The sequence below is a fragment of the Atheta coriaria genome, unplaced genomic scaffold, assembly GCF_025399875.1.
Source record: "Atheta coriaria isolate IRGN ID8LTWV9N9 unplaced genomic scaffold, Caltech_Dcor_3.1 hic_scaffold_8_pilon, whole genome shotgun sequence".
NCBI classification, from domain to species: Eukaryota; Metazoa; Arthropoda; class Insecta; order Coleoptera; family Staphylinidae; genus Dalotia; species Dalotia coriaria.
This window is the reverse complement of record NW_027045450.1, coordinates 568185-588506: the sequence shown is the minus strand read 5'-3', so window position 1 is coordinate 588506 and position 20322 is coordinate 568185. Positions and strand designations below refer to the sequence as shown.

At 39.1% G+C, this 20322-nt stretch overlaps 3 protein-coding genes, 1 long non-coding RNA gene and 1 other non-coding gene across 6 annotated transcripts; 3 read left to right on the top strand and 2 right to left on the bottom strand.

Moving 5' to 3' along the window:
• Positions 1–2311: 2311 nt before the first annotated feature.
• TRNAS-CGA (transfer RNA serine (anticodon CGA)) lies at positions 2312–2393 on the bottom strand. Its single transcript has one exon. It is a non-coding gene; the product is annotated as a tRNA-Ser (tRNA).
• A 552-nt stretch (positions 2394–2945) lies between these two features.
• On the top strand, positions 2946–4215 carry Sc2 (trans-2,3-enoyl-CoA reductase Sc2). Its single transcript, XM_065310323.1, has 2 exons — positions 2946–3276; positions 3332–4215. Exons 1-2 carry the CDS (start codon positions 3268–3270, stop codon positions 4208–4210), a joined length of 888 nt encoding a protein of 295 aa, XP_065166395.1. The 5' UTR covers positions 2946–3267; the 3' UTR covers positions 4211–4215.
• Positions 4216–4219: 4 nt separating this feature from the next.
• Positions 4220–4957, top strand: LOC135797805 (uncharacterized). The gene is made up of 2 exons (XR_010549634.1): positions 4220–4534; positions 4650–4957. It is a non-coding gene; the product is annotated as an uncharacterized lncRNA (long non-coding RNA).
• Positions 4958–6645: 1688 nt separating this feature from the next.
• Nrg (Neuroglian) lies at positions 6646–15367 on the bottom strand. 2 transcript variants are annotated; one of them, XM_065310321.1, is made up of 6 exons: positions 14979–15363; positions 12328–12395; positions 9305–12233; positions 8612–9243; positions 8397–8496; positions 6646–8252 (listed from the first exon to the last, which is right to left on the bottom strand). In XM_065310321.1, the coding sequence occupies exons 1-5, from the start codon at positions 14990–14992 to the stop codon at positions 8399–8401; spliced, it is 3741 nt and encodes a 1246-aa protein (XP_065166393.1). In that variant the 5' UTR covers positions 14993–15363; the 3' UTR covers positions 6646–8252; positions 8397–8398. The 2 variants fall into 2 exon arrangements, with proteins under 2 accessions (XP_065166393.1, XP_065166394.1); XM_065310322.1 differs by lacking the exon at positions 8397–8496 and having other exon boundaries at positions 14979–15367.
• Positions 15368–16140: 773 nt separating this feature from the next.
• Art4 (arginine methyltransferase 4) lies at positions 16141–20287 on the top strand. The gene is made up of 8 exons (XM_065309111.1): positions 16141–16480; positions 16900–17028; positions 17207–17409; positions 17468–18029; positions 18086–18496; positions 18560–18655; positions 18717–18880; positions 19187–20287. The coding sequence occupies exons 1-8, from the start codon at positions 16279–16281 to the stop codon at positions 19286–19288; spliced, it is 1869 nt and encodes a 622-aa protein (XP_065165183.1). The 5' UTR covers positions 16141–16278; the 3' UTR covers positions 19289–20287.
• Positions 20288–20322: the final 35 nt, after the last annotated feature.

Below are 20322 nucleotides of genomic sequence, written 5' to 3'. Positions count from 1 at the left end.
GTTCAGAATTCCAGCTGGCAGTAAAATGGCTGTGAGGAAAATAATTATGTAAGTTTAATGCGTGATAACTTGAGATTGAAATAAGGTAGAGTTTCGAGTGAGGTATCATTAGAAAGGAAATTTAATAGAGAATTAAGTTGTTTAATATCAAATATGTGTGTTTGTCCGTCTTCATGTGGTGGAAGAAAAAGTAAATGAATGTAATCATGACTTAATCGATGGAAAAACCGTTATAACTCAGAAACTAAAAAAGATTTTTAAATTATTTTTGTTGATATTAGTAGATATTAATATTATCTTTAAATATTGTAACATTTTAACCTATAATATATTATTGTTAAGTGGTAAAATGTCAAAATAAGACTCTTCTTTCTAATTAAACTTTAACTATACATTTCCGACAAAGTAAAAGTCCAATATAAGACATAAAATTAAATCTCTATTAGTAACCTCTTCGTAACAGTAAGAATTAAAAGAAAAAACGTTTGAAGACGCTGCAGCACGCCCAGCTGGTGGCTGGCGGTTCATTTCGTATGTTGGTCAAATGGCTAATAGACGGTTTGTTAAGTTATAACGAGCGAGCCGCGCGCCGACACCGAAAAAAATCCACACTCATTAATTTGCTGCTCCGCGTAACATCCGTGCTTTCTTTACGTCGCCGGCGCGTTAGCTGGAACGTGAACCGGACGAAACGGATGAATCTGCGCGCGTTTATCGCCGTAAATATTCACTTTCTTGCGCGATTAAGCGCCGAACTAACGCAATTAATGCGGTGCGTGCAGAATCTGCAGTGGTTCTGCAATTTTCTACCGCTGTAACACCGGTGTACGGTATATTACAGATAGAATAGAAGGAAAACTTCAGTGAAGTAAAGCAAAAGGTAAAAAACGACAGAACCGTAACATTAACCGACATTTAGTGGTAAATTTAGCGCTAATTGCATCATAAATGATTATATTAATTAATTATAACAAGTATTTATTTATTTAAACATCAAAACCTTTTTAAAATAAGTTTAAAAGTTAATTTTTCAAATTCTAAAGTTAAAATGAAATTTTTGTCATTCCCGTAGCGCTGCGCAATTAAAAAACTTTTAATAAGCTTTCCTCTATCAATACTTCATCGCGTGAGTTATTTAATAATTCGCTAACGACGCGCAATCGATTGAAAAGAAGTAAAAAAGCTGAATAACTAGTCGCGCGTTGTTGAAGTGCTCAAGTGTACTCGTTCTTCAACTGGAAAAACGTCGAATGAAAACAGAAATGCGCATTAATCTTAATGCAACACCATCGGGTATTGGAGTTAGAACGAGACGTAATACTTCGTTATGTTGAAGATTTGTGCTCGGTGTGTGTGTGTGTGTAGGTTTTCTCGTCTGTTTCGCCAACTAATTTAGCATCGATGATCGGCTGACGCTGGCTGGCTGCGAGTGTGTTCCGCTAACCTACTAATACGCAACAGATGTGTTTTCATTCGAGATCTCTGCGAGATTCAACGACCACGGACAAGATTCAACTGTCGTTTACTTTACTACCGGCTAGAAACCGAATACAAGAAATGCAGTGTCAAGTCGAGAATCAAATCGGCGCATAAAGTTTCTTCAGGTTGAGTGGGTATGCGTTTAGCTGAGGCGTGAATGCGTATGCAGTAGGAATGTGAGATTTAGGAGACTAGTTTATGTAAAATTGCGAAAGGTTGGTCAGGTACGCATAAAATTATATTTGCAGATAAACTAAAGTATAAATTATTGATTATTATGTTTTTGCTGAGTGTATAGTAAGTGAATTTATTAGTAAAGGAGAAGAATTGAAAGAAACGTTAAATTTTGTTGTTTTCTTGAGTTTTTTGGGTAATTTTAGATATTTTTGCAATATGTTCAGGGAAATTTATATATAAATTTGTTTCTTTGTAAAATATAGTATGAATTTATTCGAATAATATTAAAATTGTTATAAAAAAGTTGAGTTTTAATATTTTTGCGCTTTTTTTTTAATTTATACATTTATGTTATTTTTAAAAGGAATTCATAAAAACTTTTGAATTAATGATTAAAAAATGTCGTTTTATAGTTAAGAATTGTAATAGTTATTGTTGTTTATACGTTTGAATGCTTCCAGCAGGACATTTCTTTCTTTTTTTATCACTTTTAGTACGTCATCGTATGCAACTTGCTGTGCGTGAAAGTTTTAACTTCCACATCAAACCGCTAGATGCCACTACCAATCTCCGTACAACTGAATTCAACAATGATGTTAACATCTACCTGAGGTAATTTTTACCTGTGAATAAAAGGGCCTAAAACCAAAAGGTTCGCTGTGGACAGGATTCGAACCTGTGCGGGCAGAGCCCATTTGATTTCGAGTCAAACTCCTTAACCACTCGGACACCACAGCTGATATATGCAAATCTCAACAATAAAAAACAGTAGTATAATATTTCAAAACTCTGCAAATATTAACAATGCTGATAAAACAATAACAGTCGCGAATTGCACCTGCGACTGTAAACATAAAAATTAGTTATTTGCTTTGACTGCAGATGGCGGTAGCAGTATTGAATTCAGATAAGGAATCAGACGACAGAATACAGACTAATTCAAAAAACAACAAACAAATAGTATTATTGTAAAATTCAGCAAAACACGTTCAAAAACACAAACAGACCAATTCTTACTACATAACAATTCAATTACTACATAAAACTGTTTTTGTTATTAATAGTAGTGTTTTAAAATAATTATACTATTATAAATACGTATTAATAGTCATAAAACAAATCATTTAATTAATATTATGGCTGTTGCGCTTCGTAAATTCAATAGTTATTAATTGTGATAAGACTTTACGTCTTCCCATGATGAGATATAATGCAAGGTAAGACTTTGAATATTTACACGCATGGAAATAATCAATATGTGCACCGGGTAATGACATTCGTGTAATACGCACATACAAAACTGCATACCGCATACGAAAATCAGAAATTGAAATGTAAACGTGAATAAAACGTGTTTGCATGTCATCGGTGTCATCATTTTGTCAACGAAAACAATCGGTCGCCCCACTACGGATCACCGGCATTTTACATAACACATTTATCCAACCGGTTATAATCGCCAGTCGCCTGATTGCACGATAGCGGCGTACATCGCTACTCACATCGCCACTGTAACGGTAAATTAACTCACATTTAATCAACGCACAACGTGTGCACGTACACGGTGCACCGTGAATTAATTCTGTCGACTAGCAAATAAAACGCGCAGTCATGATTGAGGTAAGATTACCATCACAGCCACAATCAACACAATTCGTAAATTAAAACATTTAAGGTGGAGATATTTCTGGTGAATAAAAAACAACTGTGCAAAGTCCGCATCGAGACTACAAGCACCGTGAAAGACATCAAGCGAGCTATTCAAGATGCCTCCGGCATGCTCACCTGCCGACAATCACTGCGTAGTGAAGCAAAAGGCAAAGACATTTCGGATTCAACCACACTTGCACTCAGCAACGGCTCGAAACTGTTCGTCAAAGACCTAGGACCGCAGATTTCATGGACTACAGTATTCCTTGCTGAATATTTCGGTCCTTTGGTTGTCTACGCCTTGTTCGCAATGCGTCCACGAATCATCTACGGCAGTGATGCTAATATTCCACTCACAACCACAGCGACAATCGCCTGGCTCTGCTGGAGTGTGCATTATATCAAGAGGTTATTGGAAACGCTCTTTGTACATCGATTCTCTCATGGAACAATGCCAGTTCGTAACTTGTTCAAAAACTGTGGATATTACTGGGGTTTCGCTGCGTTTGTAGCGTATTTCACTAATCATCCACTGTTTACGCCACCGTCGACGAATCAAATGTTGATTGGGTTGATTATGTTTGCTCTGTGTGAGGCTGGGAACTTCAGCATTCATATTCTGTTGAGGAATTTGAGACCTGCGGGTTCCACGGTGAGGAAAATCCCGAAACCTGATGGCAATCCATTCACGTTGCTGTTTAATTTCGTTTCGTGTCCGAATTACACGTATGAGTTCGGTGCCTGGCTTGGTTTCACCATCATGACAAGTTGTATTCCAGCATTGATTTTTGCCGCCGCTGGGATGTATCAGATGAGTGTGTGGGCGCTGGGGAAACATCGTAACTACAAGAAAGAGTTCTCTAACTATCCGAAACGGAAGGCGATTGTTCCTTTTGTTTTGTAATTTGTTGAGGAATATTCCATTGAGGTTGTAAAATAGCGGGTAACTCTCTTTTTTTGAATATTAATTGAGCCGTTTATTTTGAAAGTGACCTAACTCCGTTTTTCAATTTTTTACCGGTTACCATGGTTACATGTACAACTTCATGTTATTTATCAGTGACACAAGTCAGATTGCTTATATTCAGAGAAAATACGGTACATTTTTTACACATAGGTTTTCCGAATTAATTGAATAACTGACCCGTGTGGTTTGAAAGTGGCCTAACTCCATTTAGAGTTACATCAAGGTATTTACTATTGATAATAACGGAAAGCAGCGATGAAGGTAATTTCAATTAATTAGTATTTACAAGTCCACCTCATTTTTGGGACAATTGCGTTAGGTAATTAACCTGTACGTTTAATTAATATAAAACTTAAAATTTAATATTAAATTATAGAAATTATTGCACCCATGAGGAAGAACTGGAGAAGACCACTTAGTTCAGATAGTGAAGAAGAAATAGTAATTAATAATTTAAAAAAAGCGAATAAGAAAAAGAGTTATAAAACAATATTCCTCGTCAGAGGATGAAGATTCAAATAACAATGGAGAAAAGATTGATGCACCATATATCCAAAAAGTGCGAAAGATAAAACGGAATTCAGGAAAAAGATATTGCAGTTAAACCGGAAGTATTGTTCATGAAAAAAATTTCGAAACAAAGATTGTGGTTGTCGGAATGCGTGCACAAAAAATTATAATGAAGAAGAAAGAAAGAACATTTTTGAGAAGTTTTGGGGTTTGGCAGATTTTATCAAACAAAATGTATTACTTCACGAAGCTGTCTGTGAAACGAAGACGTTTTTTTTCTTCAATTTGAAACATCTTAAATTATGTTGAATGGACTTGGGCATCTTCAAATTTTATAATGAATCTGGCTGTTAATTTTGAAAGTGGCCCAACTCCATTCTTGATAAGGAAACGCACGTTATTTACTTAATAATTGCCACTATTTTAACTGGAACTTTAAATTTAACATCCTTAGATACGCTCAAGCAGTATGACTTCTTTGTATCTTATACGTATATTTTTAAATTCATTGAAACGCAAAACTTTCAATATCTCGATTTGAAGATAAATGGAGTTAGGCCACTTTCAAAATAAGCGGCTCAATTATTATTTGCGCCTAGGGCCCCACTGAAGCATAATCCGCCACTGAACAGGTTCAACATTATTCCTATTTGTGCATTTATTTCAAGACTTTGTGAGTCTTGCTTATTGGTTGTGTCAGTAATAAAAAACCATAATAAAAAAATCAGAGTCATGATGCTTGATCGTGACAATGAACTAGAAATGTTAATTGTGTTTGGCAGACAATGTACGCATGACTATTCATTAGACAGCGGAAATTCAGTGTGGAGTTTGAAAATAGACTTTGGTAGAAGCAGCGATGACACTTTCCAAACCGGTTTGCGTTTGCAAACGGCTTAGAGTACTTGAAAAGCCACTTTGGGGACATGTACGTCAAGCGTTTTCAATAATTTCATTCATGTCTCGTTCACAATTAGACAATGGTACATAAAATTAAGTTTTGAAAGAAAGATAGACAGAAATACACAAACATTGAAGTGAAATTTGTACAAAAATTGGTAGTAAATAATATAAAACAATCAAAAATTTAAAATATTAGTTATAAATCTTTCTTAAATAAACATTTAAACACTTTTCAACTAAATTTCTTCAAATTGCTTTGTATCTTGTGTTTTATAAACAGTTAAACTGTCGTTAAAAACTTAGTCGTTTTCCATTGATATTTTACCAAAATTTATGAACGTTTCACGCATGAAATTCAAGAGTATGCAAATATTTCGTGTATTTTAATGTTGAGGTCAAACTTGTCTGTACAAAAATACAGTTCAAAGCCCTCAAAAACAAAAATTCCAAATTTCAACCATTTAACTTGTTGCCGACCGCCATTTTGTCTCCGTACATAAATATAATTCAAATTATTATTATCGCGTGATGAGAATGCACTTGTTTTGTTCACTGATAACGTTTTACACGTTACAAACTCGTGGTAGCAATTTAAATAAACACAAAAACAAATTGCAAGTCAAAACAAAATGGCCTGAATACTTAGAAGCAAGATTTTAACGAACATTCGTCAATTTTCACGCATTAACACGAATTTTAACGTGGGTAAATTAGTATTGATGAAAGTTGCATGATTAATGAGAAAATGATCGGCGCAATTGACGACACACAAGACTTTGATTACTCAATTCTGATACCAGTTAACACTATTTATTGTTATTAGTCATCAGTTGAACATTAGCACCAATTAGTACTTACTGCTTACGGAATGTGGTAAATGTGGTAGTGATTCTAAATCTAAGACAATGTAAACATTAGGTTCGTTGGTGGAAAAGTGTGCACGTTTGTGGTGGCATTCATTTTTTAATAGTAAATTGTTTTGTTTTTTATTTTTAAGTGCAAAAATTATGACATTTTGTTCAAAATAAAAAAAGCTCCATAAAAAAATAAATTTACGACACTTGAGAGCAGTGTAAATTGTCAAATCGTCAAAAAGAGAATTGTTACAGATCTTTTCGTTATTGCATATGTTTCAGTATTAGTTTTGTAGGTATTTTCGTAAAGTAAACGAATCGAAAAAATGAAAAAAAATACAATGTATGTAATAATAAAAAGCTCTAGGCGTCTGTTATGGGGGGACTCCAACGCGCGCGCGGCAAATAATTAAATAAACTTTTGATTCGTCGCACGCCACACGCCCGCGAGAATCCCGCCAGGTCGACTTAAGTTGTACATAAATGTTTCATATTTCGCAATTACGGCATACAAAAAGGCGAGTAGTATCAATGAATCATTAATTTTGTTTTTTCTTGTTTTGTGTGTTTCTGTGTGTTGCATTCTCTTTGCCTGTCTTTGTTTTCTTAAAACACAATCTAGTGCGTTACACTCCGTGCTCGCGACACCCATAATCTTTACATGTACAAAAGCGATCCTACCTAATATTTATAATATCATATATTATATATAAATATAAATAGTATTTATTTCATTATCAATTATATCCTTAATGATGGTTGGTTGCGACTCTCGAAACAACGGAAAAACCGAAAGAAGACAAGATTGCAGAAAATTGCAGAAAAAGGGGGGGAGGGCAAACTCGTAACAAGCAACAACACCGGTTCCCATCGTGAGTGTGTTTCACAATTCATCTTCATCTATCATAAAAAAATGTCATCAACAAATCAATTCAACAAGCCCAAGCCCATTTCTCATATTGGCAGTGTCAGGCCTACCTAACTAAGCGCGATTTCTTTAAAATTTACTTTTATTTATGTTACTTTAGCGAATTTGTCTGCACGTGTGTGTTGTTTCTGTGTATTGTGTGTGTGTGTATGCTTGTTGCACTTTGAATATAATACAGCGGCGGAGGAGAAGAGGTCCACAATCATTACACCTACTAACGTAATAACAATCAATGGATAAAAATGAAATACTCATCATCGCAATCTCATCGCGCCTTTTTCTTAAACTTTACACTTAATCATTTACAAACAAACGCGTCGCGTTACTATATGAACTCTTTAAATATTACAACCTAGCAAATAATCGAGTAAATCTAAAAAATGGACGAATTTAAACTCAGCTTCGTGGTACAAAATAAAGAAAACTAGGTAAACTTAACTGCATTCGAAATACAAATAGATGTCCTCATAAGTTGTGTGTTTGTATGTGGTCAGAATAGTAAGATGCAAGATGCAAGAAGATATTCGAGGTGATAGAAAGACGTCTCTAGCCGAATACAAATCTAAAATGCACGCGCTTTTTTTTTTGTTTTTGATGTGTGTACGCGTGTTTCACGTTTGGTTTTTGTTCGATCGTTCGTTTTTGTTTGCATTTCGCGCGTGTCGAACGTTGTTTTTTGGGGGATTTTTGAATACTTAAACGTAGGTGGCAGCATTCGGAGGCGCCTGTCTCATATTCGTGGGCACGTACTGTCCGATAAATGAGCCATCCTCTGTGAAGCGACCTGAAAACAACCCCAGAGATATAAATATCATGAATTATTTTAGTTTGTATGAAACCCAAGCACCAAACACACAAGATACAAGAGGAAAAGATAAAGATTAGTAAAACGTCGGTGAAAAAACCGTAAAACAAAACATAATCTTACTTTTAAACCAAAGTAGCAAATCCCTGGGACGTTGTTTCACCACCCTGTTTGCCCTTACGCCCGTATTGTCCGATAAATGAGCCATCCTCATTCATACCTTCTACGAAAACGATCAAAATAAACAAAAGACGACACAAAACCAAACACATTTACTACATAATCATAATAACCTCATGAATAACTAAAGAAACAAAATGGCTGAGATGATTATTTACCTGTGTCTCCTTCACCATACTCAGCCATCGAATCCGTATCGCTTTCCGGCCCTGGTTTCGGCTCACTCGCAGTTGATTTCGCGTCCAACGGTTGTGAATACTCATGGAAACCACCTTCATCCGGATAATCGTGTCGGCCATTCGCTTGCTCCCTCTCGTGCACAGCATATTTACCACCACGATTGCGTTTCACAATGCACACCAAGATCAACACCAGTAAGAGGAAGGCAATGGCAAGCATCATGCCAATAAACCAGCCGGCAGTTGCTACATTTTCGCGTGGTTGAATAATCGGTCCTTCGCCGCCATACGTGTCGATTTCCTGCTGCGAACTTTCAACCTGGTAGTTACCGTCAACGGCAACAACCGACATTTCATAAGTCTCGCCTTGTTCCAAGCCCGCTACATCTGTGTAATCATCATGGTATTCTTCATGAGTGGTCTGGTAGTTGGAATCGCCTTTCCTGCGGTATTTCACGTAGAAGTGAGAACCGGGCCGTTCGAAATCGGGCAACCATTGGACACGAATAGTGACCATATTGCCGCCATCGCTGGGAACACGTGAAGTACTAAATGTCGGTTGATTCGGACGCATTGCACCAGATCCCCTTGTTACACGCTCAATAAAGAACCTAAAATTTATAAAAATATAAAAATAACTTCCAAAAACAAAAAAATTTCATAAAAACTTACTTTTTACCATCGCCAGCAGCAGTTGTCGCACTAATATACAACCTATACTTAACCCCCGGTTGTAACCCAGATAATTTCGCCCGCAACTGTATGGGATTCAAAATCTGCGGATCTCTAGCAATCTCGGGGAACACCGAAGTTCCATTGACAACAGAATAGAAGATTTTGTACCCGGTGAGGATGCCGTTCGGCTGGTCAGGTTTCTTCCAAGTGAGTAGGAATGCAGAAGAACCCATTTGATAAGCCTCCAAGAATGAGATTGGTCCCGGGGCTCCTTCCGGCGCATCGAACGAAAGCGTCTCACTTGGTGGTCCATTGTATTTGCCGTTGTAAACATAAACCTGCGCGTAATTCTTCGCAAACGGAGTAAAATTCGTCACCAGCGCCTTGGTAGCTTCGCCTTGTACTTGTATCTCTTTATGCCCAGGCTTCTTATCCGTCCAGGTCTTGATTTTGTAACCTTTGAAATGCCCGCGGACAGAATCCAAACTCACTGGGTTCCAGCTAAGCAAAGCTTTGGTAGGCGATTGAATTTGTACAAGTGTGAAATTATACGGGGCCTGGGTAGGTTCGTTTTCTCCCGAATAGCCAATGACTTCCTGTGGGGCAACGTCAGCTTCACCAAGTTCATTCATAGCGACAACCTTGATACGATACTGTTGGAATGATGGTTGATCATAAATAACAAGATTATCTTGTCGCCAGTTTAAGATATCGTGCACATTATACTCCGCACCGGGTATATCCCGCTTCCAGAAGATTTTATACTGGAATTTCGGCGCGTTGTGTTCAATCTCAGGCATTGGTGTCCACCGGATGACCAGGTTATCAGGGCGGTCACCTTCACCTTCAACACGATCGGGGTTTTTATGTGGTACCTGCGGTTGTGTACTACAAACATCTGAATGTGACGAGGGTAAAGAAGGTCCGATTTTATTATGTGCTAAAACTCTGAAGGTATAGTTAGCCCATGGGCTCATAGGTGCGCTGTAGGTCATATCAACAGCTGGTATGTGATCGTAGGCAGTCTCCCACACATCCGGAGTGAATGAAGTGTTGTACTGTAGAGTATAATGTGAGATAGGAGCACGGTTATCACCCTGTGGGAACCACCTGACAACAGCATCTTTGTTATTACACCTGATGCTCTCCATTCTAGGAGCATTAGGTACATCCTGGACAGTTAGGGTTGCTCTAGCTGATGCTTCATCTAAAGGTGTACGAGCTAAGCAGGTATAGGTACCCGAATCCAATTCAATTGTTTTCGTGATTGTCAAAGAATAATCCGAGGATTTTACGAATCGTGGTTCACCTTCAAAGTCAATCGGTTCACCATTATTCATCCAGATGATTTCTAAAGGTAAGGAAGGATCCGCAACGGCGTTACACCTGAATGTCGCCTGTGTACCAGCTGATACTTCATAATCCTCAGGTCCGTCACTGATAAACGTATGTGATTTTACGTTAAACGAACAGGATGCATTCGCGCGTCCGAATTTATTCTCCGCATAACAAGTATACTCTCCGGAATCGTCAAATTGTATCGTATCAATATTCAAATCGCCATTTTCCAGCACTTTGAATCGTCCGCCGGTGAGTTCCTTGCCGTTGTGCACCCACTTGACTTCCGGTTTAGGCGCGCCGAACACTTTGCAAGTCATATTAATACCTCTGCCATCGACCGCCTCCTGATCATGCGGCGCTTCGGTGATTTCCGGCGCTAGGGCCAGCACATTCACGTAGACATCCTTGTAGACATACCCAAGGGAATTGGTGGCGTTGCAGCCGTAATTACCAGTATCGCGTTTCACTAATCTCTCAATACTGATCGTATTAGGACCAACTTTGCGTCGCGGATTGGGCGGGGCTTCCGCAATGGGCTTGCCATTGTGAATCCATTTAATTTGCGGCTTGGGGACGCCGGTGGCATCGCAACGGAATTCCACCGATTCATCTTCGGCGGCGTTGATGATTTCCGGCTCCTCGGTGAAGTACGGCACAGCCAGCACTTGCAGATTGATTGAATGCGTTTGAGATTCACCGACACCATTGGATACTTCACAAGTATACGCGCCTTCATCATCGAAATCCACCAGGTTTATCACCAGTGATTTACCGTAGTTATTCTGCTGCACACGTTCAGTTGATAAGATCTGTCGACCATCTTTAGTCCAGACTGTTTGCGGTAATGGCGTACCACCGTAAATACAATACAACTCAACCTTTTTACCCCTTAAAGCAACTTCATTCTTCCTGGTGACGTATTGCTTAACCGGTTCGTGTTTATTTTGCGCTGCAGACACTCCGGTAGTGATAACTTTAAGTAACACACGATTACCTAACTTGTACTCTAGTTTAGTGGATGATGCAGCTGCGCATGCGTACATGAAACCATCAGTGGCGTCTTGTTTCGTCAGATTCGAAAACCAGAGATTACCCTCTGGATCCAGTGTCATTCTGGAGTTGTTTATGGCTTTGAACGCGTCAGAATTCAATAATTTCACCCAGTATACTTTCGGCTTAGGCCAGCCATCCGGCGGTTGACAGCTGAGCTTATAAGGTTCACCCTCCTGCCCGGTGAGTGATAGCGGTGGTTGTGCCTTGAATGAATTGAGCTCGGCTTTACGCATGAAGACTGAATTGGAAGTGGCGACGCCATATTCGTTCTCGGCGAAACATTGATACTGGCCGAGATCTTCATCCTTCGGCTTGGCGATTGATAGAGTGCCACGACCGGGTTGCTGTGAGATACGGTCGTCGTACGTTTGCCAGTCGAAGTGTTTGCCGTTTTTAATCCATCTGTACTTCGGCGCCGGCTCGCCGACCGCCTCGCATTCGATGTAAAACGGTTTGTCGTTCTCGTCCACGCCGACCTGGAAGAGCACTTCGTCGGTGGGCGGCTGTTTGATTATTCTCGGCGGTGAAGGTACTGATAAAAATAGATTATTTATTATTTGCAAATGAAAAAATGCAAAATCATGCCAAAAGCATCTAAGAATAGCAATGGATTGTGAAAAACTTACTTTCTCGTGCATCTATGAGTGCCCCAAGGACTAGCACAGCTAATATTCTTGTAAAAGTCATCGTGCAACTGTAAAAAAACAAAATAATTACAATTTGCATGGAGATAATGCGATATTAAGTGATAAAACGCGATCAAGACATTAATCATTTGCAGAAAATTGAAGTGTGGGTTGTAATGGGCAATGTTTACATAATTATTATTAATTAAAAATTATTCTTAAAGAAAAAAGCAACAAAACTCTCGTTTTGACTGGTACAGTGTGTAAACCTAACCAAACATGAACCAAAATGACAGTAGAAATTAAAATTGACAACTTGCTGTCAAAAATAAAGCGGAAACTGTCAAAATTGATCAAAATTAACAATAAATGTGTCAAAAATGAGAAAATAGAAGATGTTCGCTAAATTTCCTAAATAACCTGATGAAATTTCACAGTAATCAATAAATTAAATAAGAAAAAACGCATTAAAAATAATAATTACAAATTGCACATTGATAATGCGTTATAAAGTGATAAAAACGCGATTCGGCCATTAATCACCCGCCAAAAATATCGTGTAGGTTGTAATCGGCAGTGTTTACATAATTATAATTAAATACTAAACAAAAACTGACCGAGAAATCATGAAAAACGCTACGCAAACAAACAGATATAGGCGAATATTGCGCGCGCGGTTCTCACACATTGCACAATCAACCAAATTAGACCATGTGTAAACGCTTGATGTAATGTGAATAATTGCAGTTTATTGATCAATATTTGATGGACTGTTATTCGCGCCATTGCTATTATGTCACGAGTGAATAAATCTGATCTTTGCGTGCAAGTTGCGAGTTGTAGTCGTTTTTAATTAGCTGAATGCGCAACTTGTACATGAACGACGACATTCATTGATACCACTCCACGGGTATTTTTATTTCTATTTACCGAGTGTTTACAATTGAAGTCAATGTTCTCGTTCGCGAAAAAAATCACAATAAATATTGACATTGATAAGAATGTTGATTTTGATTGTTGAATTTCCTGTCTGGGTTTCTATTTATTTAATAGAGTAGACGTGTATGCAGCAGGTTCAACACTTTTTGAGTCACTTTGTGTCTCATAATATAAAAAAAAGATGGAAAAATTTAAAGATGTCGTGAGTAGCGGTGACACGCCGAGAATTTTTAATGCTTAGATGCTTAGATTGTCGCGGCGGTCGGCGGAGTCGGAGATGAGTAGGTGGTCAACTTGCGCAGCTCATCAACAATTGCTCCATTTGCGCTCTCGGTCATTACGAAAATAAACGGCAACGGAGCCACCGAACCGCCGAGAGTATCATATTTTTAGTGCGCTCGCAGCACGCGTAATAAGGACGTGTTTGTATTGTCACCGCGCATGGTTCAGTGACCATCAAATAAAATATGCAATTATAATGTTGTAAAATTTTGTTTCATCTGTTAAAATTGTCGAAAAGCGGTAAAAATTATATAATTCCGTTAAAAATCAAGAATAAAATCATCAAAAGTTGAGATTTTTACAAGAAACTGATTAAACCTAACTAAACTTATAAAAATTGACTGGTTTCTGTCAAAAATAAAGCGTAAACTGTCAATATTTAGCAAAACTAACCAAAAAAATTATCAAAAATTTTGCAGAAATTGTGAAAAATAGGAAATAAAACTATTTAATATAACCTGAAGAAATTTGACAGAAATCAATAAATTAAAGCAAGAAAGTGTATAAATAGCTCAATAAAATAAGAAATACAGACAGCAGACCAAAAATATGAAATAAAACTAAATTTTAGATAATTTTAAAATACTCTTCACTGATGACATTATCTAATGTTAATGTGTGCTTGACAATTTCAAGACTTTCCCAAGCTCAACACCTCTCGAAACCATGTGTAATGCGTGCAGTACATGAAAAATAACAGTTACAAAATGTCCGTAACCAACGCTTGTCTTCGTTAGCATTACAATTTGTTTGCTTCCGAGGGCCCGCTTGTCTTTTGTTTTCCTAGTGTGTTATAAACCAGGTGCGAGCTCGCTATCACCACCGCCATATTGCGCTTTGTCCCAGCTGCAAGCTGCACAAAAATCAACTAATCATCTACATTAGTAAGCGTGCGGTTGCGCTTCCGATCGGCGATGAGCAACAAACTGAGATATTCTTAGTAATCAAATATAAATAACTCATGACATCATCGTTAGGTCGATTTTGTACTAAAAGTGTTGACGTCACAGTCACACTGTCACCCAGTTAGGTCAACGCGAGTTTTGGAAGAAAAATTCAACAGAAAATATCAATAGATATGTAGTAATAATGTAAATTTGTTGCTGGTAACAACAAGGTGTGGCGTTTATTAATGCTGAAACATGACTAATCAACAGCGCACATGCGTTATTTTACTCCTTTTTTGTTTGCTGTGAAGTTAGATGAATGCAAGTGCCATTTGTTTGATCAATCGAACCGACAACAATGAACGTCTTGTTCGTTTGTAACGATGATAAACAGTTGAATGTGTTGCTTATAATAAAAAGCCAGGCGCTGCGAATGCCCTAAATTCACGCTCTTCGGAAATAGCCATCACACAACACACACTCGCTCGATAAGTGTAGTTCGGCGCTTACCGCAGACGCTAGATAAATTTGGATGGCGCTTACCGCTGATTAGACATACGCTGATAATGTTGATTCGCTATTTATCCATAATATTTGCGTCGAGATTCACTAAACTACACACGGCCCCCGCATTCGGCAGGCGGTCGGTCGTCGGGATAGGTGCGGTCGCGGTGCGTTTACTACAACTCGGTTTCTCGTCGGTCGCTACGCGCTACTCGCCGCGCTCGCTGCGTGTCACTGTTGCACGTTAAGCGCCGATTCAACCGATGATTCGATGCGAGATGCGCCTCCCACCGTTCGGCTCGCCACTCGCCGTGACGCTCGCAGTGATAAGAGATACGCGCGGCCCGCGGACGCCTCTCACGCTTTTTTGTGCATGGCTTTGTGTTCGATTGATTCGCACAGCAATTTGCACGTTCGGGACCAAACAATCGCTATCGCTATCGCGGAATAAACGAAAACCAAGGCGGACGCTAGGCGATGGGCGCCACCTGCTGAATCAACAACTGCCAGGAACTAATGCTGCATAAGTCACATTTAAACTTTTTGGAACACCTATAACATGAATTGTTGAATTAAATTGATAAATTCAATATACCTTATCTTTTATAATAATAGCAACAGGCTGAAAACGTGTTTTGGCGTTTTTATGTTAAAATTTAAAGGTGTTGGGTCAGATTTGTGTCGCCATCTTGTCAAACCGAGAAAGAGTTAAACCGAGTCTTTACGAAAATTGTTAATGCTATCAAAGCGATTTAACACGCAAACACCTATTAAATACCAACAAATAAACTAAATTAGAATATTATTTACGCATGTTATCAATTATTTCACCTGGTTTGTTAGTTTCCGCGAAAAACTAAAATCAAATCGAATGACATTCACTTTTCGCCGAGTAGATCCGAAGCACTGTCAAGTACCGGACTTTTTAGTTTTACAAATAACCGTCTAGTCATATTCAAATAACAAATTTTGTTCTTATGATTTATGAACTAAAATTACATCAACTCGCATTAAATGTATATTAGTTTAATAGTAAATATCATTATAAAGACGTTTCAATGTTTATATTTAAATTTTTAAACGTTTTAACTAAGAAAATCGTCAAATAAAGTCAAGAAGAATTCTCGCAAGGTGGCGCCCTCTGGATGAAGACCGCGGCGCGCAAGACGCATCGCAGCGACCTCCGGCGCCTCGAGCGGCCAAGCGACCATTTGTAACGTGAAGCCGGCGCGAGCAGCGTCGCGAAGGAACAGCGAGCAGCTCATCAACCACCACCACCAACACCACCGGCGGCGGCAGCAGCGCGCGCTCTGGAGTGTCCGTGCGAGAGTGCGGCGTGATGCAGCAAGACCGCGACGAACGAGTGGTTGTCAACATGCAAACCGGCGGCGCGAATATGGCGATGGCGGCGGCGGGCTGCTTCGTAGTGGACGTGTTCCTCGTCGGCGAAGACGGCACGCATCGCAAGAAGTTCGCGCGGTCGACGGCGCGCGCTAAACTCGACTACGATCCTCAAGGACTCAGCCTTAAACTTTTCCATGGTGAGTAGAAGTCATGGTCATTAATTCGCAAAGATTAAATCTTGGGGGTTAAGCACGGCACGCGCTCACATCAATTGAATTAATGAAATAAATTTCGACGACGTTTTCGGCATTTTGCAACGGAATGGCGGGATGCCATTAATTACCCTCACAATAGACGCGAATACAATACAAATGCGCGTTATTATTACTCTTGCATTCTTAAATTGCGCTCAATTAACATTTATTAAGAGAGTTTATTGTTTCCATGGCAACATTTATTTATTTTGATTTAAAAAATAACATTCTTGTAGATTTTACGATTTATATTCGTAAAAATAACAGTAATGCATACTTTATTTACCCTTCAGTCAATGGAAATTTCCCATTAGTCATTAAACTCTTTTTTTTTTAATTCAACTCTTTTTTGTATTTTGCAGAACATGAAGACACAATTCTTCTGGAGTTTCCCGTACATGCCTCCACAGAGTGTTGTAGGGTCTCCTCAAAAAGCTACATATTCCACATTGAAGATGAATCCTTATTTTTTAAATTCCTAAATGAAGATGGTAAGCAACAATTGTATCTTTGGTGGCATAAATTAAATCATATTCTTTAAATTGAATTAAAAGTATTCCCAAGGGTGAATTTCAATGGGGCTTTCATTAAATGCAATCTTGAGGGGTGAAAATTCCCCCTTTGGAAGTCATTCAAGCAAAAACTGACATGCATTTTGTTATTTTATAGATGGGCGATTGTTTCACATAGCGATAACGAAGGTAAAGAGCGGTAAAAACACCTCCGTGTTCTCCATCCGAACTGAGGACTCGTCGGCGATGCAATATTTCCAATTCTACGGCTACCTCTCACAGCAGCAGAACATGCTGCAGGATTTCGTGCGGACTTCCACTTACCAGCGGGCTATTTTATGTAATCTTGCCGATTTTAAAGTAAGTTTCAAGTTTTTATTAAAAAAATAAATATTTGCTTATTTTTATGATGTTTTAGGACAAAATAGTGTTAGATGTCGGCGCGGGTTCAGGCATTTTATCCTTCTTCGCCGCGCAAGCCGGTGCAAAGCGTGTGTATGCAGTCGAAGCATCCACAATGGCGCACTTTGCGCAGAAGTTGGTCAACGCCAACAACCTACACGATGTGATCAAAGTAATCGCCGGTAAGATCGAGGAGATTGAAATCCCTGAGAAGGTGGATATTATTGTCTCGGAGCCGATGGGCTATATGTTGTACAACGAGCGTATGCTTGAGACGTACCTGCACGCGAAGAAGTGGTTGGCGCGTCCAGGCGGCAAGATGTTCCCGTCCAGGGGCGATTTGCACATCGCTCCGTTCACCGACGACGCTCTCTACATGGAGCAGTTCGGTAAGGCGAACTTCTGGTTCCAGACGTGCTTCCACGGCGTGAATCTGTCGGCGATTCAGAACTGCGCCATCAAGGAGTACTTCCGCCAGCCGATTGTTGATACGTTCGATGCGCGTATTTGTCTCAGCAAGTCCGTCCGCCATGTTGTTGACTTTCTTGACGCTTCGGAAACCGATCTACATTCGATTGGTAAGTGTAATATTTAAAAATTTCAAATTATTTTATTAAAATGTTATTTTTTGTAGATATTCCAGTAGAATTTCACTTATTAGAGTCGGGTACCTGCCATGGTCTTGCATTTTGGTTCGATGTGGCTTTCATCGGTACAGATTCCACTGTGTGGTTGAGTACAGCCCCGACTGAACCACTAACTCATTGGTATCAAGTGCGTTGTCTGCTTGAGGAACCGATTTTGGTGAAACAAGGGCAGATTTTAACCGGACGCGTTCATTTAATTGCCAACAAGCGTCAGAGTTATGATGTTACAATCGAATTACAGCTGGAAGGCACAACGCAACGCTCGTCCAATACTTTGGACCTAAAAAATCCGTATTTCCGGTACACTGGAGCGCCTGTTCAGCCCCCACCGGGTGTGTCTAATATTTCGCCAAGCGAAAACTATTGGAATCAGTTGGATGCGCAAGGAGTACGAAATGGTAAGTATTAAAGTACAAAAATTTGTTGATTATTTAAATTTTAAATGTTTTGTTTGTTTTTAGCTGTGAATATGGTGAATGGAATGTCTGTCAATGGCCTTGGTGAAGTTTCGATGGACACCACTCAGACTGTTATTAGTAATACATTGATTGCGCTCGGTAAGTTGCCTAAATTTATTTTGGAGGAGGTGAAATTGAAGGTTATGTTTGATTTGTTTAGATCCGACGCAATTGCACGAAGTGCCGCAGCCTAGCATCCATCCAGGATGCATTTCGAGTACTGGCCGAGGACGTGTGGCTGCCAGCCCCACGTCTACACCGACTGCTCAACTTATTGGAGGCGCCATGTCTCCATCGCTCTTCACAACTCCTACAGTTCAACAAGTAAGTATAGAAACAATGTATTTATAATAATACTAGAGTTTTGCCTACGAATTATCCATCAGATGGCGTTGAATCTTAACGCCACCTGGCGGTAAATTGACCAAAACTTGATTTTCGACAAAAATATTTCAATTTTTCAAATAAAAATTATCCTATATGCTTCGCAATACTCTTCATCTGTGTACAAAATGTTATGTTGATTAGTTTAGTAATTACCACTTAAAAGTAGTAATAAACAAAACTAGATACGCATTTTTAATATTAATAAGAATACATTAATTGAAAAGACTTTATTTCAACTTCTAGCAACCTTTGGTGATGACCAACTATCCAGTGGCGGCTAACTTGATGATCGGCGACTACATGGCGCCCGGCAACGGCGTCAACATCCCGGCCTACCGGCAGTGAGCCACGCTGCGAAAATGCTCAATTATTTATTAATCACACGACGCAACTGAAACAAACGCGTGACGATAATTCACCACCGACGACATAACACTACAAATCAATAACAAACAAAACAAAAACAATAATCCTCACTTAGTTGTAAGTAGCAGAGAATTGTAAAACCAGGAGTGGACGCAGAACGCGCGCTTTTACCTTAAATTAAGGATCAACGCAAGGAGACGATATTGATTTTAAATGATGAAACAAACATATCTTTATTTTTTACACGATGAGATGCGAGAGAGATCACGACGACGAGGTCTGTCTCCACTTCTGCTCTGTCTTGTGATAGCTTATTTTATTTATTGAACCAGAATGATGCCGACACCGGTTCTTCTCGAAGCTGGACTATCGATTAAGTTAACTTTATGCTTATTTTTGCACCACACGTCACATCTTAACACACAACGCGCACAACACGTTAATTATATGCCACACAACAAGAAAAGACAGACGTGCGTTCGTTGCCCACTCATGTAACCTAACCTCTAATAACCTAAACGTTTAATTTTTAACCTATGTGTAAATATTAGCGAGTATATTGTGTTTGATTTTCGCTTATTTTTAGCGGGTGTGTCTTTTGATTCGACGGCCGAACGCACGTCAAACCGCTTCAACAGTTTCAAGAACGAACTCGACTTGATTTATATGATTAAATTAAACATACACTTTATAATAATTTGTCGTAAGTGCGCAAGCGTTTAGTTTTGCCCCGGGAGCCGCCATGATGATCAGTATTGTTGTAGACACTCGAGGTGTATTGTTATCAGGTGGACGCGGGCAGGATAGGTAGATAGCAGCAGGACAGTTCCGCCGGTTTGATGTTCAAACCGGACTTAAGCAGCCTCGGACTGACTGGGAGTAATTCATTAGAAATGCTATGCTTTTAAAGTGCCCTGTAACTGTATAATAAAAATCATGGGTGTTGAGAAACAAACGCGACGCCATTTTGAAACAACACTAGCGCGTTTGCTGTGAATATCCCGAATGTTTTC

Excerpts from the sequence above, each read along its gene's own strand:
- Nrg (XM_065310321.1), bottom strand. Across the intron at positions 12,234-12,327 it reads ACTCATAGATGCACGAGAAA|TACCTTCACCGCCGAGAATA; the intron begins GTAAGTTTTTCA and ends TATTTTTATCAG. Across the intron at positions 8,497-8,611 it reads GTATGGTGAAGGAGACACAG|AAGGTATGAATGAGGATGGC; the intron begins GTAAATAATCAT and ends TCGTTTTCGTAG.
- Art4 (XM_065309111.1), top strand. The coding sequence starts at position 16,279 with ATGCAGCAAGACCGCGACGAACGAGTGGTTGTCAACATGCAAACCGGC. Across the intron at positions 16,481-16,899 it reads CAGCCTTAAACTTTTCCATG|AACATGAAGACACAATTCTT; the intron begins GTGAGTAGAAGT and ends TGTATTTTGCAG. Across the intron at positions 18,030-18,085 it reads AACCGATCTACATTCGATTG|ATATTCCAGTAGAATTTCAC; the intron begins GTAAGTGTAATA and ends TATTTTTTGTAG.